This window comes from Pipistrellus hanaki (assembly GCF_964339955.1).
Source record: "Pipistrellus hanaki genome assembly, chromosome: 14".
Classification (NCBI taxonomy): Eukaryota; Metazoa; Chordata; class Mammalia; order Chiroptera; family Vespertilionidae; genus Pipistrellus; species Pipistrellus hanaki.
Window position 1 is genome coordinate 10,063,542 of NC_140516.1, and position 27,343 is coordinate 10,090,884.

A 27,343-nucleotide genomic window follows, 5' to 3' on the forward strand; every position below is an offset into this window, starting at 1 on the left:
TTTCTCGAGAGGCTGGGAGGCTTGGCCGCGGTCACATGTGGCATGGAAGTGATGGAGCTAAGCTGAGACCAGTCAGCCTGATCCTGACACCTGAGCTTGGACCCCTGTCCCATGCTGCCCCCAGGTTGTGCATGTCCTGAGGCCAGTTCCATCCTAGGAGACCGCACGAGGGTCACTGGAAGTGTGGAGGTCAGCCAAGCTGGGGGCCCGCGGGCTGACACCCAGTTTCCAGAAGACAGAGCAAGTGTTTGAAGTTGGGGCAGGCCCTTCCATCCTGGTCCACACCCTTCCTTCCTCCTTCTCTTGCTTCTCGCCTCCTCTTCAGTCTCAGCCATGCCTAAAGCCATCCATTCAGAGCCATTTACCATTCACTCTTTGCCTTCTCACACAAAGGATTCGAGTTACTTTAGAAAGTCAATGAATCTCTTGGTGTGCCAGTTTCCAATCTATAAAATGGGCTGGGCCATTGTATCAGTGCCGATGTTCATAATGTATCCAGCCAGTGCTTGGCATGAAGAAGGAGCTCAAGAGACAGCACTTTAAACGTGGCTTTCTCTCTTGAAAGACTCTTGGGAAGGGTTGCTGGGAGACTAGGTGAGACACAGGCCCTCAAACCTGCCCAGCCCGAGGCACAGACAGGTGCTGCTTGCCCTGTGCAGCCTGCCTCAGCTCTCTCCTCCCCTCTCCTCTCCTCTCCTCTCCTCTCCTACCCCCTCAGCTGGGAGAAAGGAGGTGCTCTTACCCCCATGTGAGCCTCTGCTGCCTGGAGACAGCCTTGGGCTTTGGCCTGGAGCCTCAGGAAGGGCCAGAGCAGGTCAGGGGGCCTGCTCTGGCAGGACCTCTGTCCCGATGCCCCTTTGGCCTGGGGCATGGGGACAGAGGTCCTGAAGGGGCTGGGATCCTATTAACCCTGCCCGAGTTAATAGGATCCCACTCATCTACTCACTTGGAGGTGAATGTGGTTGGTATTTACGTTGGCCCTACCTATCCACACAGGTTCCATCTTTTACAAACCTCACACCACCGCACAGCGTCAGGCACAGGGTTTTCCGCTACCTCCAGGTAGGACGGCATCCTGAGGAAGTCTGGGTGCGGATATGTGGGAATAAGATGGCTAACATGTACACAGCACTTACATATCTGTATACAATAAGACACCAGGCCTTATTCTAAGCCTGTATATACGTTAACCATGATGTAGGCATGATTATTATCACCTTTTTATCAAATGAAGTGACTGTGGGAGAGAAGTTAAGTGGCTTTTCCGAGGCTGACAGGTGGAGGGCTGGGTGGGACACACACCCAGGCAAGCTGCTCCGGAGCCCGGGCTCTTAATTATGGCTCCCCTCTATCAAAAGATGAAGGGTTTCTGGAAAATTTACCTGAAATGGACCAGCTAGGAAATGCGGCAGTAAGAGCTGACATGTACTGAATGTCCACTTTGTGCCAGGCTCTGCCACTCACCATCTTGGGGCCGTGAATACTGAATGAGCTCAAAGATGGGTTAGTACTTAACCCACCAACAAGGACAAATCATCATCAGACACTGTACTTAACGTTTCCACCTCCGGCCCTGGCTGGGTCACTCAATTAGAGTATCATCCTGATACACCAAGTTTACAGGTTCAATCCCCAGTCACAACACATCCAAGAATCAACCAATGAGTGCATAAATAAATGGAACAACAACTTAATATCTCCTTCTCTCCCCCTCTCTCTCTCTCTCTCTCTCTCTCTCTCCTTTTTTCTTCCCTTCCTATCTCTCTCTCTCTCAAAAAAAGAAAATTGCCTGGCCAGTGTGGCCCAGTGGTTGAGTGTCAACTATGAAAGTTTGATTCCCCATCAGGGCACATGCTGGGGTTGCAGGATTGATCCCCAATAGGGGGGGCTTGCAGGTGGCAGCCGATCAATGATTCTCTCTCACCATTGATGTTTCTATCTCTCTTTGCCTCTCCCTTCCTCTCTGAAGTATATATATAATTTTTGTTGATTTTGTACAAAGAGGAAGGGAGAGAGATAGTTAGAAACATCAATGAGAGAGAGTCATCAATCAGCTGCCTCTTGCACACCCCCTACTGGGGATATGCCTGCAACCAAGGTACATGCCCTTGACCGGAATCGAACCCGGGACCCTTCAGTCCCCAAGCCGACGCTCTATCCATTGAGCCAAACCAGTCTCGGCTGAAGTATATATTTTTTTAAAAAATCTTTACCTCAAGCATTTCATGTAATCATGACAAGCTCACTTGAGCCATTACCATCCTTTTCCAGGATTTCATGTCAACTTGCACACTAAAGGGCAGCGTATGGCCTCAGGGTCAGATATTCTTGCTTGAATCACAATTCCTGCTCTTTGTGCCAAGTGACCTTGGTTAAATCGCCCAGCCTTCCTAAAGCCCATTTCCTCCTCTGAGAAAAGAGGAGACGTGGGTCTGGGATCACGTGGAATAAGTGAGTTCATGGATGCTCTTCCATGGTGCCTGGTTCTGGAAAAAATGCTGATCAAACATTTACTCTCATCATCTGATTTCTTTCCTAATCCAAATGCCTGCAAGACTGATGACACCTGCACTGTCGTTAATTCCTGCCCGTCTGTCTCACCCAGAAAGTATTTACAAGGCTGGGGCTTGCAATGCTTGCTTAAAAAGTCCCAGAACCACCACACCCACTTTCTGCCAAGTCCCTGCTCCATTTCACTCTCACACCCTCCAATCCCATGAAATCCCTCCTCTGGGGTGAGAATGCTAAGCTCCATCTTAAAACCAAGGCTCCGGCTCCCTTAATCCTCTTACCTGGCTCTCTGCTCTGTCAATTAATTGCTGCCAATGGCTCTATTCACTTCCAGGGGCAGCCGTGGCACCTGCAGGGCAGCCTGGGTCAGGGGGCCTGCTCTGGCAGGACCTCTGGCTCGATGCCCCTTTGGCCTGGGCAGCAGAAGGCAGCACTGTGGCTGCACGTGGCTGCCTGGGTGCCTGTAGGGTGGTGAACCTGTGGCCCCGGATCTCCCCAGGAGCTGTCAGCCTCGGGGACCCCTGCAGAGAAGCAGGAGAGCTAGAATTCTGGTCCCACTTCTGTCCCTGCCGGGCCACCTCCCCGTCCCTCAGAGCCTCTGTCTCCTTATCTTTCAGTGGGCATCAGCCTGCCTGGGGGTCTCATGAGACTGGACAAGGAAGGCCCTGTAAAAGGCTGTGCTGGGTGTAGGACAGTGGTGGGCAAACTATGGCTCGAGAGCCACATGCGGCTCTTTGGCCCCTTGGCTCTTCCACAAAATACCACATGCGGGCTTGCATATATGGTGCAATTGAAACTTCGTGGCCCATGCGCAGAAGTCAGTTTTCGGCTCTCAAAAGAAATTTCAATCGTTGTATTGATGATGTTTGGCTCTGTGGATTAATGAGTTTGCTGACCACTGGTGTAGGATGACTGTCATTTCTCCCCTACAGAATGGGCATTCGTGGATTTCAAGCCCTGAGAATGGGGACCGTGTGGGGTGCCTTTATATGCATAGGTAGCCCCTACACTTAGTGCAGAGTGGGCCTGGCACAAGATGCTAATTGTTCCTTGTCCTAAAAATTCCTTAAAAAAATATTTTATTAATTTTTTATAGAGAGGAAGGGAGAGGGATAGAGAGCTAGAAACATTGATGAGAGAGAAACATTGACCAGCTGCCTCCTGCACCCCCCCCCGCCCCCCGCCACTGGGGATGTGCCCGCAACCAAGGTACATGCCCTTGACTGCAATCGAACCTGGGACCCTTCAGTCCGCAGGCCGACGCTCTATCCACTGAGCCAAACCGGTGTCCTGCTTTTAATGGGCGGAGAGCTGGCCCAGGCTCTAGCTGTGGAACCGGAACCTGTAGCTAAACCCTACACAGGGCAGCCTCTGTTGTCATTAAGTTCAGTTTCTGGGGCACGGGACACTGGTCTGCCAGTTATGGCAGTGAGGTAAGATAGAGAGTTTCCTTTAAAAACATCCACCTGGAAGTCACAACGAGCGAGAAACAGTATGAAAATACGACCCTGATAGGAGCGGGACTGGGAAGCGGCGGGATGATGAGCTAGGATGCAATGACTGGCGCTGGGAGGCGCTCTGCTGTTGGAGCCCAGGCGCCTCCTCATGCCCTCTGCTCAGGTGCTCCCACGCCCCAACCTACGCAGCCCTCAACCCACAGTGGACGCCCGGAGCTGGATCGATGCCTCCTCGCCCTTGCCTCTCAGACTGAGGAGGATCGCCTACTCAGTCTCCCAGAGCTCCTTGCAGGTCCCACAGCAGGTAGCTTGTTAACCACACCTTTCACCAGCCTCCCTCACCCCTGCCCTTGTCTCTTGTCCCTGCTTCTCTACCAGTGTTTTCTGGAATCCCCCTGAATCAGTCTCATCGCAGGGTCTGCATCTGGTGGGACTCTAAACTCAGACACCATTCCATTGGGGCTTCTCCAGCAGCCCTGCCTTTCCCTACCATGTGCCTCATCAATCCCGCCCTGTCCCTTGAAGCCCCCGGTCCCACTCACGTGGCCAGGCCGAGGAGCCCCTGAGTGCAGGTGAGAGAGGCAGCCCCCTGTTGAGAGGCTTCTGCACTGCCCCTCAGGGTCCTGGCCCCCAGGCATCCCTGCCAGGGGTGGATGTCTACCCCGGCCCCCCGTTCTCACTTTGGACAGGTCTGGAAAACAGAGGTGCAGCCGCTGGGCCTGGGCAGCACTGCCCTGCACAGCCCGGCTCCGTGGGGGGCCGCGATGAGCTAATCCTGCAGCAGAGTGCAGACAGGAAGAGAGCCTCCCCGCGAGCGGAGGCCTGCCCCAGGCCCTGGGGAGCCCGTGAGGCCGGCGCTGGGAAAACTGCTGAGCCGGCCCCGAGACAAGGGCGCTCTTGTCTCCCCGCCCTTGCCAGCTCCAGCCAAACTCGGGAAGAACCACAACGACCTTTGCTGCTCCTGCTCAGAAACGGGATCCGTGCTCCCTGAGAAAAACGTGGCACCCCACCCAAGCCGGGAGAATCAGTATTTGTAAGTAGACGTTTTGGTATGTTCCCTCCATTTCTGTTTCCTGTGCCTACATACATGTATGTCTTACCTGTATTTGTACCTGGTTGAAGTCATACAGAACACCCCATTTTGTTCCCTTAAAGAAAAACCAATGTCGTGAGCACTTCCCAGTGGCAGAGTTTTCAATGGCTGTGGAGCGGCCACCAAATACTGAGCTCGCTTTTCTGGGGACTGGAGCTATTTCTAAATACGCCTTCTCTCGTCCTTCCATGGCACGGCGCCCTCCTGGCTGTTCACGCCGGACACTCCGGGGACCATCACAGCCACCCCTCCCCCCAGTTCCTTAGCCTGGGAACCATGTGTCCAGAAGCCCTGTCCCATGGGCTCCTCCCACTGTTCCTTTTCTCCCAAAGGCCACTGGATCCCAGGCCTCAGCCCTCAGGGAGCTGGGGGAGGGGAGGAGAGCCAGGGGCTACTGGCCCAGGACAAACTACCCTACCTCCTTGCTCAGGGTCACCCAGAGGTCCAAGCCCTGCTTCCAGCCCGGGAAGCCATGTGACCTCCGTCTGTCTCTTCCCGGGTGGAGCCTCAGTTTCCTTCTCTACAAAATGGGCTTGCTGTCAGACCCCCAGGGGCCTCTCCAACTGAACCGGCAGGGGGTGAGCGCGCGAAAGGTTTGGTCCATGAAACAGGGCTGATTGCAAGTCAGTTCCCAGGGGCCTGGCCATGAAGTGCAGCGTCCTTTCCCTGAGCAGGACCTGCCTGCAGGGCAGGGGCCAGGGCCGGAGGAAGGAAGGCAGGTCCCTCCCCCACCTCCCGGCTCTGCGGAGCTCGCACGAGGAGGGGTGGGGGCTGATGTGCGGGAGGAAGTCTGTCCCTGGCCTTGACAAGGCGCCCAGCCAGGCGGCCTGGCATTTCAAGGGCAAGGGAGGGCCTGCCTGCCCGCCGTCTCTGGGAGAGCCGCAGGCATGAACAAATCCCCTGCAATTTGCACCCACCAATCCCGCCCGCTCGCCCGGCAGCCGCAAGCCGTTTTTCACGCAGAGCTGCGCACAGCTTTGTTTTAGAGAGACAGATCTGGCAGGGTGTCCCTGAATGAGGCCATTTGTCCTCCCCGGTGATGGGGACGGGAAGGCGGCTGGCTGGCTGTGTGCTCTGGGGTGGGCAAGAGGTTGGAGGGGGGTATAGGGAGGCCATGGGGATGTGTAAAGGGGGAGATAGGCCAGGGATGTGCCACCACCGGGGATGTCTGACCGCCTTGTTCAGCCAGGTGGGAGCAAGCATTGTTTTCAAAGACAGAGGGTTTGTGACCCACCTTCTCCTGCTTAAGGAGCCTGGGGAGAGGGGGTTAGCTGACCTGACTGGCCCCCAATGCCTGTGCCCTGGTCCCTCCCAACCGTCTGAAGAGGCGGGACTCTCACCATGGCCCGGGGTCGGGTCTGTCTCTGAGCCCTGGGACTGCTGTGGAAGCCCTGAGGCTGAGGGCTCCAGGTTAGACAGAGACCTGTGTGGGCCCCTCCTGCATGGTCCCCAGACCAGGAGGAGCGAGGCAGGGCCCAACACATCCTGATTCTTCGCCTCTCTGGCCGGCTAGGGCCCAGGGCGTGTCTCGGTCCCCTTCCCAGGGTCTGCTGTCACTCCGTTGGGCGCTGTCCACACCTCAGGGAAACCGGAGCGAGCAGATGCTGGTCACCACAAGCAGGCGATCCGCTCTGTGGGGCTTCCCCTCCTGGTCCGGGGCCAGGCAGTGTTGGGAGGAGAGGGTGTGCTGGGAATAGAGGTGGGAAACGCACATGCCCATAGGGCCTGGGTGTGTCCAATGTTGGGAAATGCTCAGTGTGTGACAATGGGGGCCATGGCACTCCTGCGGCGGGTCAGCCACCACCAGTGGGTTGTGGGTTCAAGGTCCCCACTGAGAAGTAGGCACGTGACTGGGCAGGGAAGTCTCCCAGAGAACAGATGTGAGCAGCTAACCTGCAGTAGGTCCTCAGATGCCTGTGGGCCACCTCCAGCTCCTGTGTGTGTTTGTGTGTGTGTGTGTGTGTGTGATGGACAGCCACCCTCTCCACTGCTCACTGGGGAAGGTTGAGCTCCTCTCCTCGGGTTTCAGGGGCTGCCTGTTTCAGCACCCCCTCTCTCCTGAGTTCTCTGCTCCCTTGTCTTCCCTTCTTCAGGCACGTACAGGCTGCCTCTCCCAGGATGCTGCCTGGACACCCTGGCACCCCCTCCCTGCTGCTCTCTCCACAAGTGCCCCTCTGCCAACAGCCCGTGCCTCACCTCCCCCAGATGAGAGCCCAGTCATCACTGAGCTGTCCTGGGAGATGGGCAGGCATGAGGACACGCCCCTGCACCCCAGGCTCCGGCTGCCTTGCTGTGGCCAGGGGCAGTCCCCTCTTCCCTGGACCCAGGCTCCCATCCTTTGAATTCTGGCATTCCTATTATTTTAACTTGCTGCTGGGCTGCTTACAGAGGTCACAGGGGCACTCGAGCGTGGACAGTAGCTGAGGCACGCAGAGGGCTCATGGGCACCGTGGTGTGGTGACTGCTTGGTGCTTGGCGCCCACAGAGCCAGCAGGCATGGGCCCGCTCAAGTGCCGAGGAGGCTGGCATTTCTGTGCTGCCTGCCAAGTTGCTGCGGGCGGGCACGCAGTGGCAGTGGGGGCGGGTGGGCATGCTGCAGTCCTGGGGGACAGGCCAGGTGACCTTCCGCATAAGGCAGAGGAGGGAGCAGCTTGGCCCCCAAGGACCTTCCCCGGGAGGAGGCTCCTGCCCGCCACGTGTGCGCCTGCTCCTGTGAGCGAGCGTCAGGCTAAAGGCTGCACCAGAACAAAGAGCTGGGGGCTGGGTATCTGAGGGGCCCACGTGGAGACGCCTGACTTGGCAGTTTGCTGCAGTGTCTGCGCTCTCTCTCTCTCTCTCTCTCTCTCTCTCTCTCTCTCTCACACACACACACACACACACACTCACTCACGAAGAGCACTGCCCCCAGGCCTGCTCCAGCTCCAGAGCCCACCAATGCTGGCGAGCACAGCCAGCCCAGCCCAGCGCCATCCCTCCTGACAAAGCACGCTCCTTACTGCATGATCTCATCCACAGCCCTCATCTGGCCCCAGCTTGGCCTCCTGACAAGAGAGACAGGCAGGGAGATGTAGCAGGAGAAGGGGTGGGGGAGGCAGGTAGGGAGAGAAGGGGAGAGACACACACAGACACACAAAGACCTGCCCACAGCTCCCCCGACACACACACACACACACACACACACACACACACACAAGCCCCCTAATGCATCCCCCTGAGACACACCATCTCACACACACAGACATGCATGCACACACAAACACCAAGGAGAAAGTCTGAGAGGCGGAGGGAAGGGAAGGACAGACAGAGACAGACAGACAATATCAGAGACCCCCAGAGAGAAAGGAGGGGAGAGACCTGGAAGGTGAAAACTGCACAAGCCAATCAGACATGGTGGGAGCCCAGATGGAGACTGCAAGACTGGAGGGCAGAGCGGCAGCACACTCTGGCTACAAGAGCTCCGAAGGCAGAGAACGTTCTAGAACTGCAGAGGCCTGACTGGGAGGGGCCTGGGCAGGCTCAGCTGTGTAACCCACAGCTGTACCAGAGGTGGGTTACACAGGTCATGCACCCACAGAGCCTCAGGGAAGGAGAGCGGAGGAGAGCTGTGTAACAACAGGCAAGTCACAAGGCCTCTCAGCTTCAGCTCCCTCTTTAACGGGGGTAGGTAATACCCCACTGGGTATTACCTAGACCCATAAAGCTGGGGCTGCAGCAAGATCGGAGTGCACCCAGCACGCATCAGCAGGGCCATAAGAGACCCGGGAGGGAGGGCTGCACGGGGCCTGACCTCTTCCCCGACAGGGAAAAGCTGGGGCTTCTGGGGGACCCCACTTTCCTGCCTCCCCCTAACCCTTTGACTCGCTTTCCTGCCTTGGTTTTGCCTTTGACCTATCCTTTAGTCAAGGGGCGGGGAGCCATTTTTCTGCCAAGGGCCATTTGGATATTTATAACATCATTCGAGGGCCAGGCAAAATTATCAACTTAAAAATTAGCCTGCTATATTTGGTCAAACACTTAATTAACTCAGCCCTGATGCCTTGGCAGGGCAGGACCAAAATCTGAGGGCCCTGTATGGCCGCGTGCCAGACGCTCCCCACCCCTGTTCTAGATTCACCCCCTTGTCTCCTCCAAGCTCCGCAGGAAGGGGATCCTTCCTGGCCCAGCTGCCAGCATCCTCGTCCTCATGTCCCCAGCCACCCGCCAACCAGCTCCCCTCCCGCCCCCATCCCACCCCTGCAACCTGTTCTGTTCTAGTTGGAACAATCCTTGCAAAATGGGAATTTAGCCATGTTCTCATTATTTTTAGAACAAAGACCTAATCCTCAAGACAGGCCCCATGGGCTCTCACTGCTGCTCACTTCTGCTTCCGGGTTCTGCAGCCTCTGCCCTGTCCGTTCCGCTAAAAGCCATGCTTCCTTCCATCTCAGGGCCTTTGCACAGACGGTTGTTCCATTTATCTGGGAAGTAGCTCTCCCTCCTTTTCTTCATCTATTCAACTCAGCCTTCTGCCACTCCCACATCGTCTCATGGCGTCCCTGAATTTTCCTTCATGGCACTGATCACAGCTTAAACTTACACACATGCATACACACAGATACACAAATGCACACGCACATGCGCCTGTGATGGTCTGATCAGTGCTTTTCTCTCTCCCTCTCTAGACCAGGGGCCAGGAAACCATGGCCTCTACCTGCTTTCATGAAAAAGGTTTTATTGGAACTAGCCACACTCCTTCATATCGCCTTTGGCTGCTTTTGCACGGACTGCGAGGCCTAAACTATTGACTGCCAGGCCCTTTCCAGAAAAAGTCCGCCAATCCCTGCTCCAGACCGCGCGTCTGCCAAGGTGGGGCCGTGTCTGTTTTATTTCTCACGAAGCCCACTCTGGCCAGGTGCCTGCACAGAGCAGGTGCTTATCAGAGACATGGATGCACATGTTTCTGGGATAAGGAGCGATTTTTACCTTGTCAAAATTGTATCGACTTAAGTTATTATGAAAGCTGCAGATTCCATCTGGAACAGACATCACTTACGAGATTCCAAGAGCAATACTGGCAAGCAGTTCAATACAACAGCGACTTCTCAACCCAGGCCGGCACATCCTGACCCCACCGCAGCTCCTGCCAGCGCGACCCCCCCCCCCACCCATCCAGAGGTGCCCACGACCCGGTGCACGACCACCCACAGACCCACAGACATGAGATTGGGACTTCGGAACACACATCACGGATGCCCTTTGAATGTTTCCTTTAAGGCTCTTTCTACATCCACTCCAAAGACCTGGTCGACGAACTCAGAGAAAACTTTGTCTGTTTTGTCCTTATTCGGAGAAATGGTTGTTTTTTTTTTTCTCTTTCAATTAGTTGTTCTGACTTGATAAGAATGTTAATAATCGCGAGACACTGTGCTTGGCGCTGTACATCTTTCTAGAACTTAACAGTGATGACTGCAAGGTCAGCCACATGGTCATTCCTGCCTTCCCGGGGAGAGGAACTGAGGCTCAGAGACCACACACTCAGCAGGTGGCCGGGCCGGGGTGGGACAGGCCCTCGGAGGACTGAAGCTTACACCGCACTCCGGCTTCGGCGATGAGGATGGTGGGCAGTGTGCAGCTACCTGCCTGGCGGGCGTGCAGCCCTCACAGGCAGAAGCCGCCTGCCTCTCAGGGCCTCTACTTAAGACGGGGCCATGAGGCCCCTGTTAGAAGCCTGGATGTGCTGATTTGTTTTTATTGAACATTTTTTTGAATGACTATTGTGGAGTGGCAGAGTTAAGAATGCTGACTCAGGAATGGAGACCTGGACTTAAATCCCAGCTCTGCCACTTTCCAGCTGAGTGACCCGGGGAAATCTCTTCAGCTTCTCGAAGCCTCAGTTTCCTCATCTATAAAATGGGAATGATCACAGTGCTCCTGCACAGGGGTCACTGCGGTGACAAAATGAGACAATGTGCCTGCTGTTGGGGTTCGGTGTGCCTTGGACCACCTGTTGGCCCCGAAGTGCCTCTGAAGGCAGGAATACTTCCTGAGACAAGGAACAAGTCCTGCCCACGGGCTCTGAGCCCGGGGGCCCCTGGAGGCTCACACCACATCCAGATAAACCTCGGCACCAGCCCATGGGGGCGGCGAACAGCCCTGGGTTAGAGGCCAGCTCCCCTCCCACGTCCCGAGGATGTCCGTGGAGCCCCCCTCGGTCACCTACCGGCAGACTTCGGAGTGAACTTGTCCCGGTTCGCGGCACACACAGCCAGCAGTCTGTAGCCGAGGTCCAGGTCGAACCCTTGCTGAGCTGCCACCCGACTGACCACCTGCCAGCAAGAGGGGAAGGGAGGGCAGGGGTGAGTCACTGCCTAGCCCAGGCCTCTGAGCCCATTTTATGGGTGAGGCGGGCGGGCTGAGGCCTCGTCAGTCACTCAGCAAACAGGGACAAGCACATCTTCCAGGCCAGGCCTCCCAGACCCCAAAGGCCCATGCCCACCTCCTCCCCGCCATCATTATATATCTCCTGTACCCACCGTCTCGGGGCCTCACTGCCTTCATACTCCAAGCAAGGTCCACTCCCAGAGCACTGACACACACACCCCCCCCCCCCCCCATCCAAATCTGCCCATAGGGAGAAACACTGACTTAGGACACTGGGCTCCCATGGAGCTTCAGCTTGGAGTCGCCCAACTGCCAAGCCTCCCCAGACAGACACTCCTCCATTCCTCGCTGCTCAGCACTGGGCCAAGCCCCTTGCAGGCCCTGGGACCTCAGCCCAGACACTGTACAGCTCTCACGCGTGGCCTGGGTCAGTCTTCAGGGCCACGGCTGGCTCGCACACAGGCGGCTTCCGTAAGCACATCACCAATAGCTGCGTATCTGGAGCCTGGAGGTCCCACCCACCTCCTGTGACCCTACTAGTATGGCCCCGGAGGGAGGGGGGGCCCGGGAGGGAGAAGGGAGGGCCCCGGAGGGCTGGCGTCCCCAGAAGCAGTGTGGGCCAGGGGCTCCTGGGCCCTGCAAGTGGCCCACAGGCTCCCAGCCATCAGGCCCCACTCCCTCCCCTCTGCTCCCAGGTGTCCTGTGCTGGCCAGCGCTGCTCCCTCCTGCCCGCCTTCCTCATTAATGGCAGGCAAATTAGGCTCCTTATTAAGAAGAAAGGACCTTGGGAGATGGAGTCGCTCCAGGAAGAACTGGGCGGCTCAGGCTGCCTGGGAGAGGAGTCCAGAGGTGGGCTCTCCCCTGAGAGAGGGAGACTCACCGCCAGGCCCTAGAGACCTCCTGCTGCCGAGGCGCACGGAGCCCTCGGAAGGCCCCAGGGGGTTACGGGGTTGGGCCTGGCCCCTGTGTCCATTAGAACAGTTCCCCATAAGGTGCTTTCTATGTAGGGGGTCCTTACAAGGACTCTAGGGCTAAAAAGGGTGGGAACACCACTAATCTAGGCCAACCCTTTCATTTAAAAAATGCAGACCCTGGAGAGTGTCCGTGGTGAATCAGGGAAGAGCGGGAGATCCCCTTCCCAGGACCCCCGGAGCCTCTTGGGATGGGGCCCGGCCTCCCCACCCCATCTCCTGGGAACCCCCTGGAAGGAGGAAATAGGACTTTCTCAGGTTAGAATGTCTGCTCAGCTTCTCGGCCTCAAGCAGAAGCCCCTTCTCAGCCTTAAGCAGAGGTCTTCATTCCCGCCCCCTGCCCCCCAGGCTTCTTTCCCATGGGCTCTATTCTCTCCTGTACACCGATTCTCAACCCCCCCCCCCCCCCGACACACACACACACCATGTTCCAGAATCTCTGGGCCACCCCAGGGCGGGGGTAGCCTCACTGTGGGCTGAGGCTCATATGTTCAAGCAAGAAAATAAGGCCCTAGCTCTCTATGGCAGACAGACAGACAGGCCTGCGGACAGACATGCAGAGCCCTCCTTGGGGAGGAGAGCCCTGGGGGTGGGCAGCGTGCACAGGGAGTCCGTTTGGACGGGAGCATCAGTGAGGCTGCAGTTTGTGGGAAATGTCAACATGGGCGAGCAGTATAGGAAGAGAGCTGGCTCCGGGCACTGAGGGCAGAGTAAACGTTTTGTAAGCAGCGATGCTCCAAGTCCTTACAACGGCTCGTGAGGGGGTGTTGCTATTTGTCTTACAGATGAGGAAACCGAGGGTAAAACAACAGCCCTGGGTCCATGAGAAGGCCAGGATGTGACCCCAGGCAGCCAGGCTCCGTGCACAGTCCTAAGAAAGGGCCTCTGTCTCAGCCCACAAAGGGTTAAGGCCACCGCTTCCAACCGGCCTGGCGGAGAACCCTCAGGCCCCAGTGTGAGGGCAGGAAGGTAAAGGTCCCACTGTTTGGCTAATCCTGTTACTCTGGTTTAAAAAAAAAAGAAAAGAAAGAAAAAGTAGCTACATTGAGCAAGAGGGGCCTGGTGCTGGGGCAAGGGCAGTTCTGCAGGCCGGGCGGACCCTCCAGAGGAGGGAGCGGAAGTGTGTCCCCAAGGCCCCGAGCACCAGCCTGTAGAAGAGTCACTGACAAGGAGGCTGAAGCCAGGAGAAGGCAGGACCTCGCTGAAGGTCACACAACACAGGTGTGGCCGAGCGTGCTGCGCTGGACCCTGTGACCCAAAAGTGCGCGTGTGCCCCTGGCTGCAGGGCCCAGGCTGAGGACCCTGGGCAAGTCCCCCGAAATGGGCCCAGCTGAGCAGCCTGTGGTGTTTCGGAGGCCTGCTCCCCGCCAAATGGGCAGCACCCTCTGTGGGGTCCCCTGGGAGGAAGACCCCCTTCCACAAAGGCTGTGGCAGGCAGCCTCGTGCTGCCGCCCTCTGCTGGCTGCAGGGCCCACCCAGTTCAGCCCTCTGCAGGCTGGCTGGCTGAGACCCGGACCCCATGCCCTGGACCGACAGGCCGGAAAATCCAGCCACTAGTGCCACAGAGAGAGATGGATGCCCAGATGAGGCTCCTGTTGATGTGCTAACTGGTCTCGGTTTCCTTCTTCCACCTCAAGTGAGGGGGCTGTGCCAAGGTCACGTGGTAAATATGTAAATCCTATGAAGCGAGTGCGTTGCTTTGAAAAGTGGTGAGCCTTCAGGCCAGGGAGCAGGGCAGGCTGTCTGGGAGAGTCAGAGAAGGGTTTATGCTCCCATGGCGGGGGGGGGGGGGAGGGGGGGGGGGGCTGGACACACAGCCAGCCCCTTCTGACTCCAGCCGTCGTCGGGGAACAGGAGGCATGCTGGGCCTTTGCGCTAATCCTGCTCCCCTCTATCCTGTGCAACCTATGGCTCAGTCACACAACCTCTCTGAACCTCAGGGCCCTCTCCCATGAAGGTTTGAGGATGACCCCCATTTCCACAGCGATGTGTAAGGGCCCTGCGGTGTTCAGTCTCATGGCTGTACCCTAACCCTTCAGGGCACTTGGTTACCAGTCTCAGTATAGGGCCGGGCTGGTCTTTGTGCTGCTGCTTTGGAGTCAGACATAAGACTGGGTTCTGGTTCTGCCACTTACTAGCTGTTCTCTCTCACTCAAGTAACTTAATCTCTCTGGGCCTCAGGGTCCTCAGATGTAAAATGGGTACAAAATGCCCTCCTCGCAAGGGTGATAGCCAGCACAGAGTTCAACCAACACTGTATGTGAATGTCTGCCCAGGGCTTTGAGGCTGCGGGAACTTCCTTACAGGAGAGATGAGGCTCCCGTTGATGTGCTAACTGGTCTCTGTTTCCTTCTTCCACCTGCCCCCTTCCCCTGAGCCTTCTAACAGGAGGAAGAGGCAGCGACCAGGGAGGCCTGACTGTGAGGGGGACACCAGAGAAACATCCTGGCTCTGTCACTAAGGTGGGGGCCGGGGAGTGAGCAGTCAGCACCATCAGGAAAAACCTGGTCCTGAGCCGGGGAGGTGCCCCAGGCTCCTGCACTTCTGAATCCTGGGGTCAGAGGGCATGAAGGGAGGGTGGACTGAGGCCTGCCAGGGCCCAATGGGGCCCAGAGCCAGTCCCTTGAATTGTGCCAGAGCTGCTTGGAAGCAGTGGAACAGTATGGCGCAGACGTGTCCGTTTTCTGCTGAGGCTAAGTGGTTTTTAATTTATATCCTCTAAGTAAGCCGGATCCAGAGGAATTTGCTCCCAGAAGTCGCCCAGGGGATTGTGTCAACCTGGGAAGCACAGGCTGCCACCTGGATGGGGCGGGGTACACGTGTTCGGTGGGGGCTGGACAGCCTTGCCGGCTGGGGCCCTTGGGGTCTCTGACCGCCCCAACCCACCCCCCTCTGTGGGCAGGGCTTGGGCTAAGGGTGCCTGGGGGAGGGGAAGACTGGCAGAATGGCCCTGGGGCACCCGGGGATGGTCAGCGTTACCAGCTGAGACTATGCCAGCTGCTCCCGCACTCTGTTGCCTTGTTTGTAAACCAGGGTGATGATACCTTCTCTGCCCATCCTGAAGGGTCTGATAAGGCTGTAAGGGGGCAGTGCCCAGAAAAGTGCCTTCTGTGACTCTCCTGCTCACCTTTCTCTCCCACTGGTTCTACTGAGCTCCAAGGACAGTCAGACTTGGGTCACTGCAGCTGTGGCTGGTGGGCCAAGAACCCCTTTCTGACTAAGTAGCAGGTGCGGGGAGTGAGGGGCAAAGATGGCTGTTCAACCAAGTATATGCCTTAAGCAGGGGTGCCAGGAGGAGAGGCCCAGCAGAGTGGCGCTGTGCCTTTGTCCAGTTTCCCCTGCCTGGGAAGCACACCTCTTCCCCTGTTCAGTCAGACCCTAAGGGCCCTCCCTGGACTTCCTCCTCCAGGAAGCCTCCACAATCCCTCCATCCTACCCTCTAAGGATGCTCCTCTTCAGAGCTCCTATCCTCACCCAAATTGTATCCCATCACCCATCTGCTGAAGACCTTGCAAGGGCTGGCCACCGCCCTTCAGATATGCAAACTGTTCTCGCTTGGCCTGCTGGCCCTGAGTTAGCTGCTTTCTGCTTCCTCTTCAGCTTCCTCTTAAGCCCTCCCTCTTTCGAGGGCTCTGTACCTTGAACAAACCAAGCCCCGGGGCCTTTGCACTGGCAGTTCCCTCTGCCTGAGGACCCTTCCCTCTCATCGAAGCTATCTCCTTGCCTTCAGGTCTCAGCTGGAGGTCACCTCCTCAGGAGGCTTCTCCTGACCACCAGCCTGTCCTTCTCACAGTGTGTGTCCTTCGTGTCAGCCTCCCTGGGAAGTCAGATGCTTGGGAGAGGTCTGTCTGTCGCACTCACCACACCCCCTCTGTGCCCCGATCAGGGCCTGGCCCACTGCAGGGACTTGGTGAGTATGTATGGAGGAGTGATGAGTATTAATGAATGGATGAATGACAAGGCTACTAGGGCAGAACAGTTACTGGCCATCTGATGCCCACCTGCCAGTCCAGCCCAATCAGGGCCATTGTCTGATTCAGCTTCAAGCCCCACGCCCTAGGCAGGGCCAGGCTCAGGGCAGGGTGCTGGGGAACGTGGCAGCCTGCCTGGCCGTGTGTTAGGGGTGATGCCCAACCCCTCCTTTACTCTGGCTGCTGCAGCTGGGGCGGGAGTGAGGGCCTCGGTAACATCTGTCCCTGCCCACAGGGCTTAGCCTGAACCAGGATCCCCGCAAAGAGGATTAAGGGAGCTGGGCTGAGAGGGAGGGAGAGCAGGGGGCTGAAGGCTGAGGAGGGCTGCTGGGCAATGCAGGTGGCAATCTGAGTTGGCCTGGTGCTCCCCATGGGGGCCAGATGGTGTCGGCTTTGGACACACAGAGGAGCCTGGGAGGGGCCTGGCGCATCCCTGCCCGGCATGCCTGATGGCCGGGGGCTTTGCTGTGGAGGCAGATGGGCCTCAGCGTGAATCCCAGGTCTGCTGCTCACGGGCTGGGGGACATGGGGAGGTCCGGCACAAGTCTCCGTTTCCTCCTCTAGAAAACGGGGAAGGTGGCAGGACCAGCTGCACCGAGTGGGGGTGAGGATTCTGGGAGAAGGCGTGCCTGGCGGGCCAAGCTCAGCTTCAGGCAGAGAAGAGGTGCTCGGTAACGATGGCCCACCTTACGGTCCTTGTGGTCGCTATTCCTCATTCCAGGCCCGGGTGTTCTGGGCCTTTCGGGGATGTTCTGGGCCTTTCGGGGATGTTCTGGGCCTTTCGGGGACATTGTGGGCCTTTCGCTTACCTCCTGGCTGCAGCTTCACAGGAAGTGTGATGCCCTCATGCTTTACCCATTGTTTGCCCTGGCCAGGCCTCCATCTTAGTCTCTCCTGCCCATGCCTTGGGGTAGCGGGGCTCCCCAGCAATCTGTTACCCACATTCTCTTTAAAGCTGACCAAGGCCCTCTAAGCAGCTGTCCTCACTGGCCCCCAAGGTGCCCTCACACTGACCAAGACCGGTCACTGGTCGGGGACATTCACGAGCATCGGGCTCCTTCCCTGTGGCTGTGAGCCAGCAAGTTCCTAAACTTGGCCAACCACACCACCAGCTCGGGCCTGGCCTCTGCTGAGCTGGCATCCTCAATCCTCCCCAGCTGAGTTAACGTCAGTTCTCGGGGTCTTGTGTGCATCCGGGCCTTTGCACGTGCCCAGGTGCCCGGGACACTGGCTACGCCCTGCGGCTGGTGCAGATGGACCATGGTCCTGTAGATGGCGAAGTGGATCCTTTTCTCAGCGTCCTGTGACCCGCCCGCCCATCTCCCAGGGAAAGCTCCCTTTCTGTATCTCCTCCACCTTTACACAACTTTCTCAGCCATCTCTTTCCACGTCCACGTCTGTCTCCTCTACTGAAGAGGAAATCAGGCTCGGCAGAGCCTTACTCATCACTGGGTTTGCAGGGGATTGTACATGGTAAACGAGGGATCATCAGTCTCATTTAGATAGGTGGATGGATGTAATAGGAGCTCAATAAATGCTTATGGGAATAGCTATGTGGATGGATGACCATAAAAATAGCTCAATAGGTGTCTACCTAAGTCAAGGAACTAATGACTGGGTAGATGGACAAACCCTTCAAGAGCCTCTCTGCTTTGCTCATGATGGAACATTTACCCCATCAGACTTACAACTCGCCAACGTAGGCCTGGTCTCTCTCACATCATCCTGGGGACTGTGTCTCCCCATCAGACCAGTTTCCTACGGCGCCTGTATGTCAGGGGTGAGCACAGAGGGCCATCGCCTCCATCGGGGATGTCTTCCTCTCTCTCATCCCCATCACCCATGGCCTCCCCTGCCCCTGCATGCTGGTCCCAGCCACCTTCTCTGGGCATGTGCAGATGGGGAGGGTGCGGACTCACCGTCAAACAGCCCATCAGGCTCTGCTCGAAGGGCCGCTGGAAGGCGCGTGGGTCTCCACACCAGTCCAGCAGCTCCGTGGCGGCATTGTGGAAGTTGGCAGGGTTCTGTAAGTGCTGCGGGGGGAGAGGAGACAACGTGAGGTCCCGGGAATGCAGACGGAGTGGTAGCAGGGAAGACCCCAGGCCTTCGGGAGAGGAGACTCAAAGGCCGATTAACGAGTTTTCTTCACCTTCTCCTCATACACCTTCCCTTTGCACCTCCTTCCCAGCCAAACCTGGGCAGGATGGGGATGAGCAGCCGCATTGTAAAGGCAGGAAAACCAAGGTCAGAGAAGGACAACGACAGTAGGAATTAAAGTGATGTCTGGGTTCTGGCAGTGTGGGAGCTGGACCCTCCCTGGTTCAGGAGGGTGCCATCTGGCCCCCAAAATTGGGGGTTAGCTTTTCCTGAGCCAAGACAGGCTGGTCCTGGAGATTCCTTCTTGACAACTCCCCTCCCACCCCCTCCACCTATGGCTTCACACCAAATGCTACCTCAGCTGAGTCACACAGGAGCAGGGGACTGGGAAGCTGGACCTAAACCAGGTTGTCACACCAGGGCCCAGTGGATGTGGCTTTTCAAGTCCTGGTCTCCGGGGCCCAGTCTGGCTCCACTCGGGGCTGTCGGCATTGTTGGGAGGGGTCCCAGCCGAGCCTAGGCCCCTCCCAGTCAGGGGTCTAATCAACAGAAACTGATTCTGGTGCCAAGGCCTCTAGATCCGGCCTCGGACTCGGGCCTTCCCTCCTTGACTTATACGTGTCTTTCAGGCCCCGCTGGGCAAGGCACTGAGCCCAGCACCATGGAGCAGGTGGGGAGAAGCTGGGAACCCCGCGTTGGGGGTGACTGAGTGTGGGTCCTCCAGCGGGACATCTCCTAGATGTCCCCAAAGGTCGGAGTGTAGGCAGCTGCAAAGGGGAAGGTGGTCCCTTCTGAGCTCCCTGTGGCCTGGGTGCTGGGTGGCACAGCTGCCTGGGGGACTGCCGCCTCCCCACCTGCAGCAGGAGCCAGCCTGTGCCAAGGCGGGGAGAGGTCTCAGGGCTGCAGGTGCCAGGAGTGGGAAGGGAGCAGAATGTGCTGTGTGAGCCCGGGCAGGGCCTCTGGGGGTCACTCTGCCTTCACCTCTGACCAGCTGCCGAGCTAGGGCACGGAAGCTCACGGGACGGTGGTGGAAATCTGTGTTTCTTCCACATGGGGTTTTATGACTGTTGTCCTATACAACGCGGCTTGTGCAAGGCAAGGTTTAAAATGGGTGGAAGCAGGTGGCACGAATGAGAATACCCTCCTTCCATGAAAGAACAAGGGGAAGGGGAGATGAAGGAAAGGAGAGGGCAAGCATGCAGCCACACAGCCCTGTCACAGGGCCGGGTGGGGACTAAACAGGAGGAGGCTCACCCGGCTCTGGCAAAGCGCCCGGCATGTGGGGTGTGCCTGCATGGGGCTGCCCTTGGCCGTGTCCGCCTCCCCAAGGCTGTCCGGGAAGCACGGCTGAGCTCGCAGCCCACAGCCCTGGCTCCACCAGCACCCTCTCTGCAAAGGCAGAACTCGGTGCTTCATGTGCAGCGCCCGGGAGGAACGTCCACATATAGAGGCACGCCCTGTGGGAGGGCACAGGGGTCCTCACCTCTGTCCCTGCGCGCAGAGGTGACTGGTCCCCTCCGAGGCCACGGGCGGCACCTGGCTGCACCAGGAAAGCCGGGCACATTGGCCAGTTCCCTGCCCCGCAGCCTCCTTTTGCTAACTGAGTTATTACGTTTATTTACATGATGTCACACTCCATTAGTAGGGGCAGCAGCAGCCTCAGGCTGCTCTCTGAGCTGCCCGCCCACAGCACCCCCACTCTTGGCACCCTCTTTGGGGGCCCTGGGCTCACAAGTGGCCCATGAAGGCAGGCTAGGGGCCATCAGCTTGGGCTGTGAGTGGTCACCCCTGGGCACCACTCATTGGTAGGAAGAATGTCAGGCATCCCATTCAGAGGCTGTTGCTCAGCGGCTCTGCGGCTCTGGCCAAGACCCTTGCTTCTCTGTGCGCTGGTCGCCCATTTCCACTCGGAGGTAACAGGCGGCCACGGAGAGACTGAGTGATGTAGTAAAGTGAGTGGGACAGACCTGGACCCAACCCCACCTCAGCCACTGAGCCACACAGCCCCGCTGTGTCCCGAGCTGCAGGTCCCTCATCTGTAAAGGGGGTGATGGCAGCTCGCAGGGCTGCTGCAAGGGATAGAAATGATGCCCCTGATGACATCCCCACAGAGGGCCAGGAGACGGTGGCTACCGCTCTGCATGCTGAGACCTTTGCACGTCTCTTGTTTCTTCTACGAGCGTCTTGAGCATAGAAACAACGCCCTGTCCACCTCTGAACCTGGAGATGGCACAAGGCCAGGCCCGCACAGGTGTCAGTGAGCAGCCAACTGTCCAAAGGAGGGTCCATCTGGAGGGGCCAGGAGGCTGGCCACTTCAGAACAGGTCCCAGGGGCACATGGAGAGGCTGGTGGGTGCGGCTGGCCAGCGTGGGTGGGCTGGACATGGGAGCACAGATCTGACCCACAGGCACAGGCACCCCTGGCTGTGGCAGGGAGGACACCAATCCCCCGTCCCCATCAGGAAGCCTGCCCATCTCCACAGTTCCTCAGGAGATCTGTGCTCTCTCCACTGCCACTGAGCTGTTGGGGCAGGAGTAGCGGACAGTGCCCAGACCAGGAATTGGCTACCCAGACCAAGTGATGAATGCCTTTTCCTGTCAATCCACCTGTAAATCAAATGACCCATCCATCCATCCATCCATCCACCCAAATGTGAATCAGTTCATAATCATCCATCCATTTACCCACCCACCCATTCAGCCATTCACTACTTTATCCATCACTCATCCATCCACTCATCTACCTACCTATCTACCTATCCATCCAGAATTTATCCAACCACCAACTCACCCATTCATTCATCCATTTATCCATCCATCATCTAAATATCCCCACCATCCAACCACCTCACTGCCCATCCACTTGTCCATCCACCCACCCATTTATTCATTCCCGTCGCTACCCACTTATCTGTCCACCCCGCCCCCTTTCCCCCGCACCTTGGCCTTGGCCCTAAGTGAGACTTAGAGATGGATATGGCACATCCTCTGCTCCCAAGGAACGTAGCCTGGTAAGGGGCCTGGTATATGCTCTGCAGGGCCCATAGCTCAAGGGAGAAAGAACAGGAGGGGTGGGGCAGCTGGGTGCCCAGGATGCATTGGAATTCAGAGATGGGCACAGGGATCTGGGGAGGCTGCTGGGCAAAAAGGAGCCCATTTGCATGGCTTTGCAGGTAAAGCCCAGAGGTGCCTGACGTCTGAGTGGGGCACAGTGCAGAGGGCACTGATGCTTCTGGTACCTGAGGTTGAGAAGGGGAAAAGGCAGCTGAGCCAGAGGCCCAGAGGAGGATGGTGAGTGCAGCGGTGGCTGGAGCAGGGCGGGCAGTGGGGGCGGGAAGGCTCTGCTGGAGGAGAGGGGCAGAGAGGAGAGCGGAGAGTCGGAGGCTGCAGGCTGGAGGCCCCTGACTGGAGCCCTCCCGGAGAGAGGTAGGCATCGCCGCCACATCCATCATCCTCAGCATGCAGACCTGCCTGCCTTTCTCTTCTGATTAGGATACAGGACGTCTGAGAATCAGCAGTCCTCAGCCAGCTGCGGCCACCCTGTGGGGCAGCTGGGGAGCCTCTGACCTGAGGTGTGGGAGGGGGCCTGGAGGAGGCAGAGAGCTCTGGGTGGCGAGGAGGGCATCTGGCCAGCTTGCTCACCCTCACGAACATGCCACTGTCTGGCCCGAGCGCAGAGCTCCGTGGGTGTGTGCACACGGTGTGCGGGCAGACCGGGAGGAGCAGCTGCGGTGATCCCTGCCTCCAGCCCTCCGCACTCTACGGCTGGGCATGCACTGCCATGCCCACTCGGCAGGCAAAGCAAGATAAAAGTGGCAGCTTAACCGAGGTCAGGTAGCCTGTGAGGGCTGGACTCAGGTTCGCTAGTAAGTCTGAGCTCTGGGCACCCCCCTCGGAGAGGGCTGGACCCGGAGAGGAAAGGGCATCCTGATTCCCGGTGACGCAGAGCCAGGCGGGGGCAGGAAGGGCAATGCTGAGCAGGCCTCAGGAGCAGCTGCGTGCCTGGCGCAGTCTCACGCACCGGGGGCATGACTGAATCGTGGGGGGTGGAGGCCGCTCACGGCGAACCCTCATGGGCTGGAGAAACTGGGTCAAAGGCAGAGCCCTGCAGAGGAGGAGGAGGAGGAGGGAGCAGGGGAGGAAGGGAGCGCACGTCTGGTTTCTATTCCGTGACCGTGAACAGAGGCGTAATTGGCATTGAGGAGAGCGGCTCGGGCTGAGTTCAATCTGTAACAAGTCCTCTTCAATTTCCTCTCCTCGGCCCGCGCACAGGCTTCCGAGATTGCCCTGCTTGAAGCTAATGGGAGGACACATGCCTCATTCCCGGGGCCAGCCTCAGCGCCACCAGCCCGGAGCCTGGGAGGACCTGCTGCAAGGGGTGGGGGGAGGTACCAGAGAGGGTAAGGGGGTGGTAGTGGGGGGCTGAGAGCTGGGGTGCTAGGCCAGTGGCCCATGCTGGTTACCTGAGCTCCCTGCCAAACTCGCTGAAGCCAGGGGACGTGCCCCAGCACTGCCCTCCCTGTCGCTGAGCCACGGAGGACAACAGCCTTGCCACCACTAGCGGTCACCTGCCATGCGCCAGGGCTGGGCCTGGGCTTCACCCACAATATCCTCACAGCATCCTACCAGCTGACAGATGGAGAAACTGAGACCCCGAGAAACAAAAGGACAGCATACGGTGGGTCCATGGAGCTGTGAGGATTGGGCCCAGGTCTGTTTACTATCAAAGCCACACCCCTTCCCCGCATCTGCTCCTCCCTGGAGTAAAACAATATTCCTGCACAGATGCTGCCACTCGGAGCTGTAGGGAGGCCAAGCTCAGAGGGTGGGCACACCCTGCCCAGAGTTGAGGTCTGGGAAGGAGATCAGGCACCCACTGCATCCTCACAGCGCACAGCAGAGCCCAGAGGGCCCGACACCGCTGGGAGAGGGCAGGGGTGAGACAGAGCCGGCATTTGAACCCAGGTGTGTGTGACTCCAGTCAGGATGCTCCATGCCCGCAATGTTCTCCCAAGATGGGTGGTCAGGTAGCCCCAGGCAGTCGACCCATATCCACCATCACTTCCATCCTGGGTCCCTGGGGCACAGCTACAGGGCAGCCAGCACCCCTACTGTCTGCCCCTGCAGAGGAGTGAGCTGGGCACACACCCACCTGCTTGATGCACTGCAGGCGGTCATTGGTCTGCTGGATGTGCCTGTCCATAGAATTCATTCTGGCCGTTTCGCTGGGTTCTACCCGAGAGCCATGAACGTTGTCCAGCCTGTGGAGAGAGAAGAGCGTGGGCGTCACTGGGGTTGTGCCAGGCCCGCCAGCCTTACAGCCACCCCCCGAACCCCCACACTGACATGCTGGAGGCTCCCAGCTGGTTCCTGGGCCATTTGAGAGGCATGGCGGCCTCTGCCCCAGGCATCCCCTGCGCTGGAGGAGGAACCGTGGCCCCAGCTGCCCAGCCTGTCCTCCCCAAGTATGGCCCTGGGGCCCCATCCGGACTGAGGGTGGGAGGCGCTCCCGGGCTTCTCTGTGGTGACTGATGTGAGCACTCGGCAGGCGTGTCCACCATGAGACATGCAACGCCCACTCAGACGAACACATTTCTATGCACATGTGTGTGTTAGGTGGTGGTGGTGGTGGTGGTGGTGGGATGGCAACTTCATTTCCAGATTCCGGTTCAGGGCTTAGCCCACTCGATGTGGTTATGTGTGTGTGAGCATGTACGTGTGTGAACATGTGTGTGAGAGAGCATGTATGTGTATGAGCACGTGTGTGTGGTGGGATCTTCCCACATGACGACCTCCACTGCACTTGTGGTGTTAGTGCAGGAGTGCCACGTGCCTCCTCAAACCCCACACTTTGAGTTCTTCACACTTTACAAACCATTCCAACTCCATACCCCCCCCCCCCTTTGGAAAGAAGGAGGAGGCAATTACTACCCTGTCCACTTTCTGGATGAGGACCGGAGGCTCGCAGAGAGGAAGGGAGCCACTCAGGGTGCACAGCGCCAGCCCGGGGCTGAGTGGTCTCGGGCACATGAATGTCCCAGCCCCCAGGCCCACTCTTCCTGTAGGGCCGGCGGGAGCACTGACGTGGGTGCCACTCCTCCCGGGTGGTGAAGCCGAGTGGGAGAGGCCCTCAGCTCCAAAGACCCGGAAACGCCAGGCCTCTGCAGGGCGGCCACGCGGATGAAGGGGAGAGGGAGAAAGAGGCGGAGTGCTCGGCTCTGGCGTCCCCGCCCTCAGAGGCCCAGGTCCTTGGGCCAAAGCAGAAGTGCGCCCAGTGCTGGGTGGGTCTGCCCTCCCACAACTCAGCGGGCATTTCAGACACACAGTCAGACCTGGGCACTGAACAGAGGCTATGGCCCAGGCCTCTCTGCTATTCTGAGACACTGGACCGCCCCCACCCCCCGCCCCCCAGCTTCCTCACCTCTGGCCCCACTCACTGGGCATTATTTCTATGTGCTCTCTTTACTGCTCATGCTCACTCTCTAAGACTATCGTCATCTCCACTTTACAGATGAGGAAACGGAGGTCCCGAGACCTGCCAAGTCCCCACGGCTATTAGGTGTCCGGACTGGGCCCACAGGCCTGTCTGCCTCCAGGCCTGGGCTCCAGCCCCAGCGCCAGCAGCCTCGCAGCATGCCCGGCCCCAGCCTGCGGACAAAGGCTGCCTCCTCCTGCCAGGAGGTCTGCACCCCACCCTGCTCAGCCTGTGCTGGACAAGACAACTTATGTGCCTGGTTCACGACTGAGCAAGTCCAAAAAGGAATCCAGTGAAGCACTGGCCCATTCCCCAGCTCCCGGCGCCCTTCCTGGGAGGACCAGTCACCAGTCTCCGGGGAAGGGGGTTGGGGAGAAAGAGGGGCTCATCTTGGAGAAGCAAATATCTGCGTGTCTTCTCCCTGCCACCCCTTAAAAACCAGAAAACGAAAGCATTGTACACACTCTACCAGAACCTTGTTTTTTCCCCTCTTAATGACATCTCAGACTTTATTCCACATCAAGACATAAAGAGCCTCTCCATTTTTCATGGCTGCATAGAATCCCAGGTTCGGACGAATCACCTGCTCTCCCCCCCCCCCCCCCCCCAGGTGCTGCTCTCAGGGGCGAGGCCCTGGTCACGGCCTCCTGCTCGGAGCGATAAAGCCGATGCCGTCGCCACATGTCCTTACAGCACACAGTGGAGCAGGGTCGCCGGTGTATTGGCCACACGATCCTGCATGGATGAACCTGGAGAACAGGCTCTTAAAGACCAAGCTGCTGGGCCTCATCCTTTCGATACGTGCTTTCTGGTTCACGCCATCTTGAAGCGCTCCAGCAGACAGATCACAAGGAGGGCGTGTCCGTATCTATTTCTCCTTCCCTCACCCCAGCAACCATCCCTCCATTCCCCACACCTAGCACACAGTTATACACCAAGATGCCCGATTCTCCATCCATTGTTTATCCAACGACAAGCCTGTCTCACAGCTCAGTGGGCATTTCAGAGCACAGTCAGATCCGGGCACTGAACAGAGGCTTATGGCTCCTGCACCTGTGCACACATCTCCAGTGTCCACTTGCCCATCCACGGCTGCTTCCAACTCCCCCAGCGAGTGCTCTCCCGCACCGGTGCTGTGCCGCAGGGATGAAAATGAATTAATTAACAATGTTCAAGAAACGCTTGGTCTTAGTCTGTACTCGCTCCAGGTCACCATCCAGGTGACTATTTGTTGGGCTCCTCCTGTGAGTCAGGTGTTTCAGGCCCTGGGCACAGATAGACACTGTTACTATACCCCCTCCCACTTCACAGATGAAGAAACCGAGGCTCAGAGGTGATAGTAGAAACTAGCTTCAGAATCCCGGGTCACAAACCAAATTGAGCAGGGAGGCCCTGCAGGAGGGGTTTTCTGATGTAAGCATGTGTATGTGTGTGTGAGGGGAGTGGGGGGTAGAAGGAAGAGATGAGGGTGTCCCGGAAGTAGGGGTTGAATTTACACGCCCAGAGCTTCAGCCAGCCTCACTGGCAAGTGCTCCTGGGGCCAGAGACAAAGCATGTGGGCGCGGGCACATGGCTGCCAGGGTCCCCATCAAGGAGTGGTTTCCACAGCCAGCCAGAGGGCACATTTTGCCCCAGGCCAGCTCCATGGAGCTTGCTAGCCTCAATCCTGTCTTCAGGCTGCAGCCAACCAGGATAAAGGGCCTGCGGCAACCCAAGCGGCCAGCAGGGGGCACTGTTGACAAGCCTACGTGCCCAGAAGGGCTTCTAGGCCTTCGTTTGTTTCTCCATTTGTAGAGCAGGATGGCGAGGGTGAGGGATCAGATGGCCTCTCGAAGCTCCATCTCTAAGTAGGAGTTGTGCCCAGGATGAGAGACCTAGTAGGGCTTTGGTAAGGCACCTGTCAAATGACTGACAGATCATTTCTGGAGCCTGGGGCGCTTGGGCCATCCAGGGAAGCCCTCAGTAGGCATGGGGAGTCCAGAGCCCCCAGGCAGTCACCTTTGGGCCCAGAGGCAGTGGGGCCACAGTTCTCATGTTAGGAAGCAAACAGAAAAGGCAGGAGGGAAGAGAACTGTCCAGCTCAGACCCAGGCTCCAGGCAGCTCGTGGCCATCCTGTCTGGAAATCAGTGGCTGGTAGGAGTTGGCTTCTAGAGTCAAAGATTCTCCGAATATCAATACCCAAAGGTCCTTTAAAGTCTCCCGCTAGCCTAACAGCTCAGCTGGCTTTATCTGGGGGAGCCCGAGGCCTGCAGGAGTTCGTCCAAAGCCACACAGCACAGGGGGCTGGGCCCAGGCCCCGGGCGCTCTTCTTCCAGGCTGGGGCTGCTGACGGGAGGAGCCAAGCAGTGGACAGGTGGGCCGGGGGCATCTGTGAGACCCGAGACGGGGTGGCAGCTAGCAGGAGAGA

The 27,343-nt window shown here is 58.0% G+C and overlaps 1 protein-coding gene across 4 annotated transcripts in view; it reads right to left on the reverse strand.

Annotated features, from left to right (window-relative positions):
• ZMIZ1 (zinc finger MIZ-type containing 1) overlaps positions 1-27,343 on the reverse strand; it is a 212,546-nt gene that overhangs the window by 71,767 nt on the left and 113,436 nt on the right. For all 4 annotated transcript variants that reach the window (XM_084904660.1, XM_084904658.1, XM_084904659.1 and 1 more), the window contains 3 exons: positions 23,613-23,721; positions 18,283-18,396; positions 11,261-11,366 (listed from right to left, as the gene is read on the reverse strand). In XM_084904660.1, coding sequence (XP_084760786.1) covers positions 11,261-11,366; positions 18,283-18,396; positions 23,613-23,672 — 280 coding nt within the window. In that variant the 5' untranslated portion in view covers positions 23,673-23,721. The remainder of the gene's footprint in view (positions 1-11,260; positions 11,367-18,282; positions 18,397-23,612; positions 23,722-27,343) is intronic.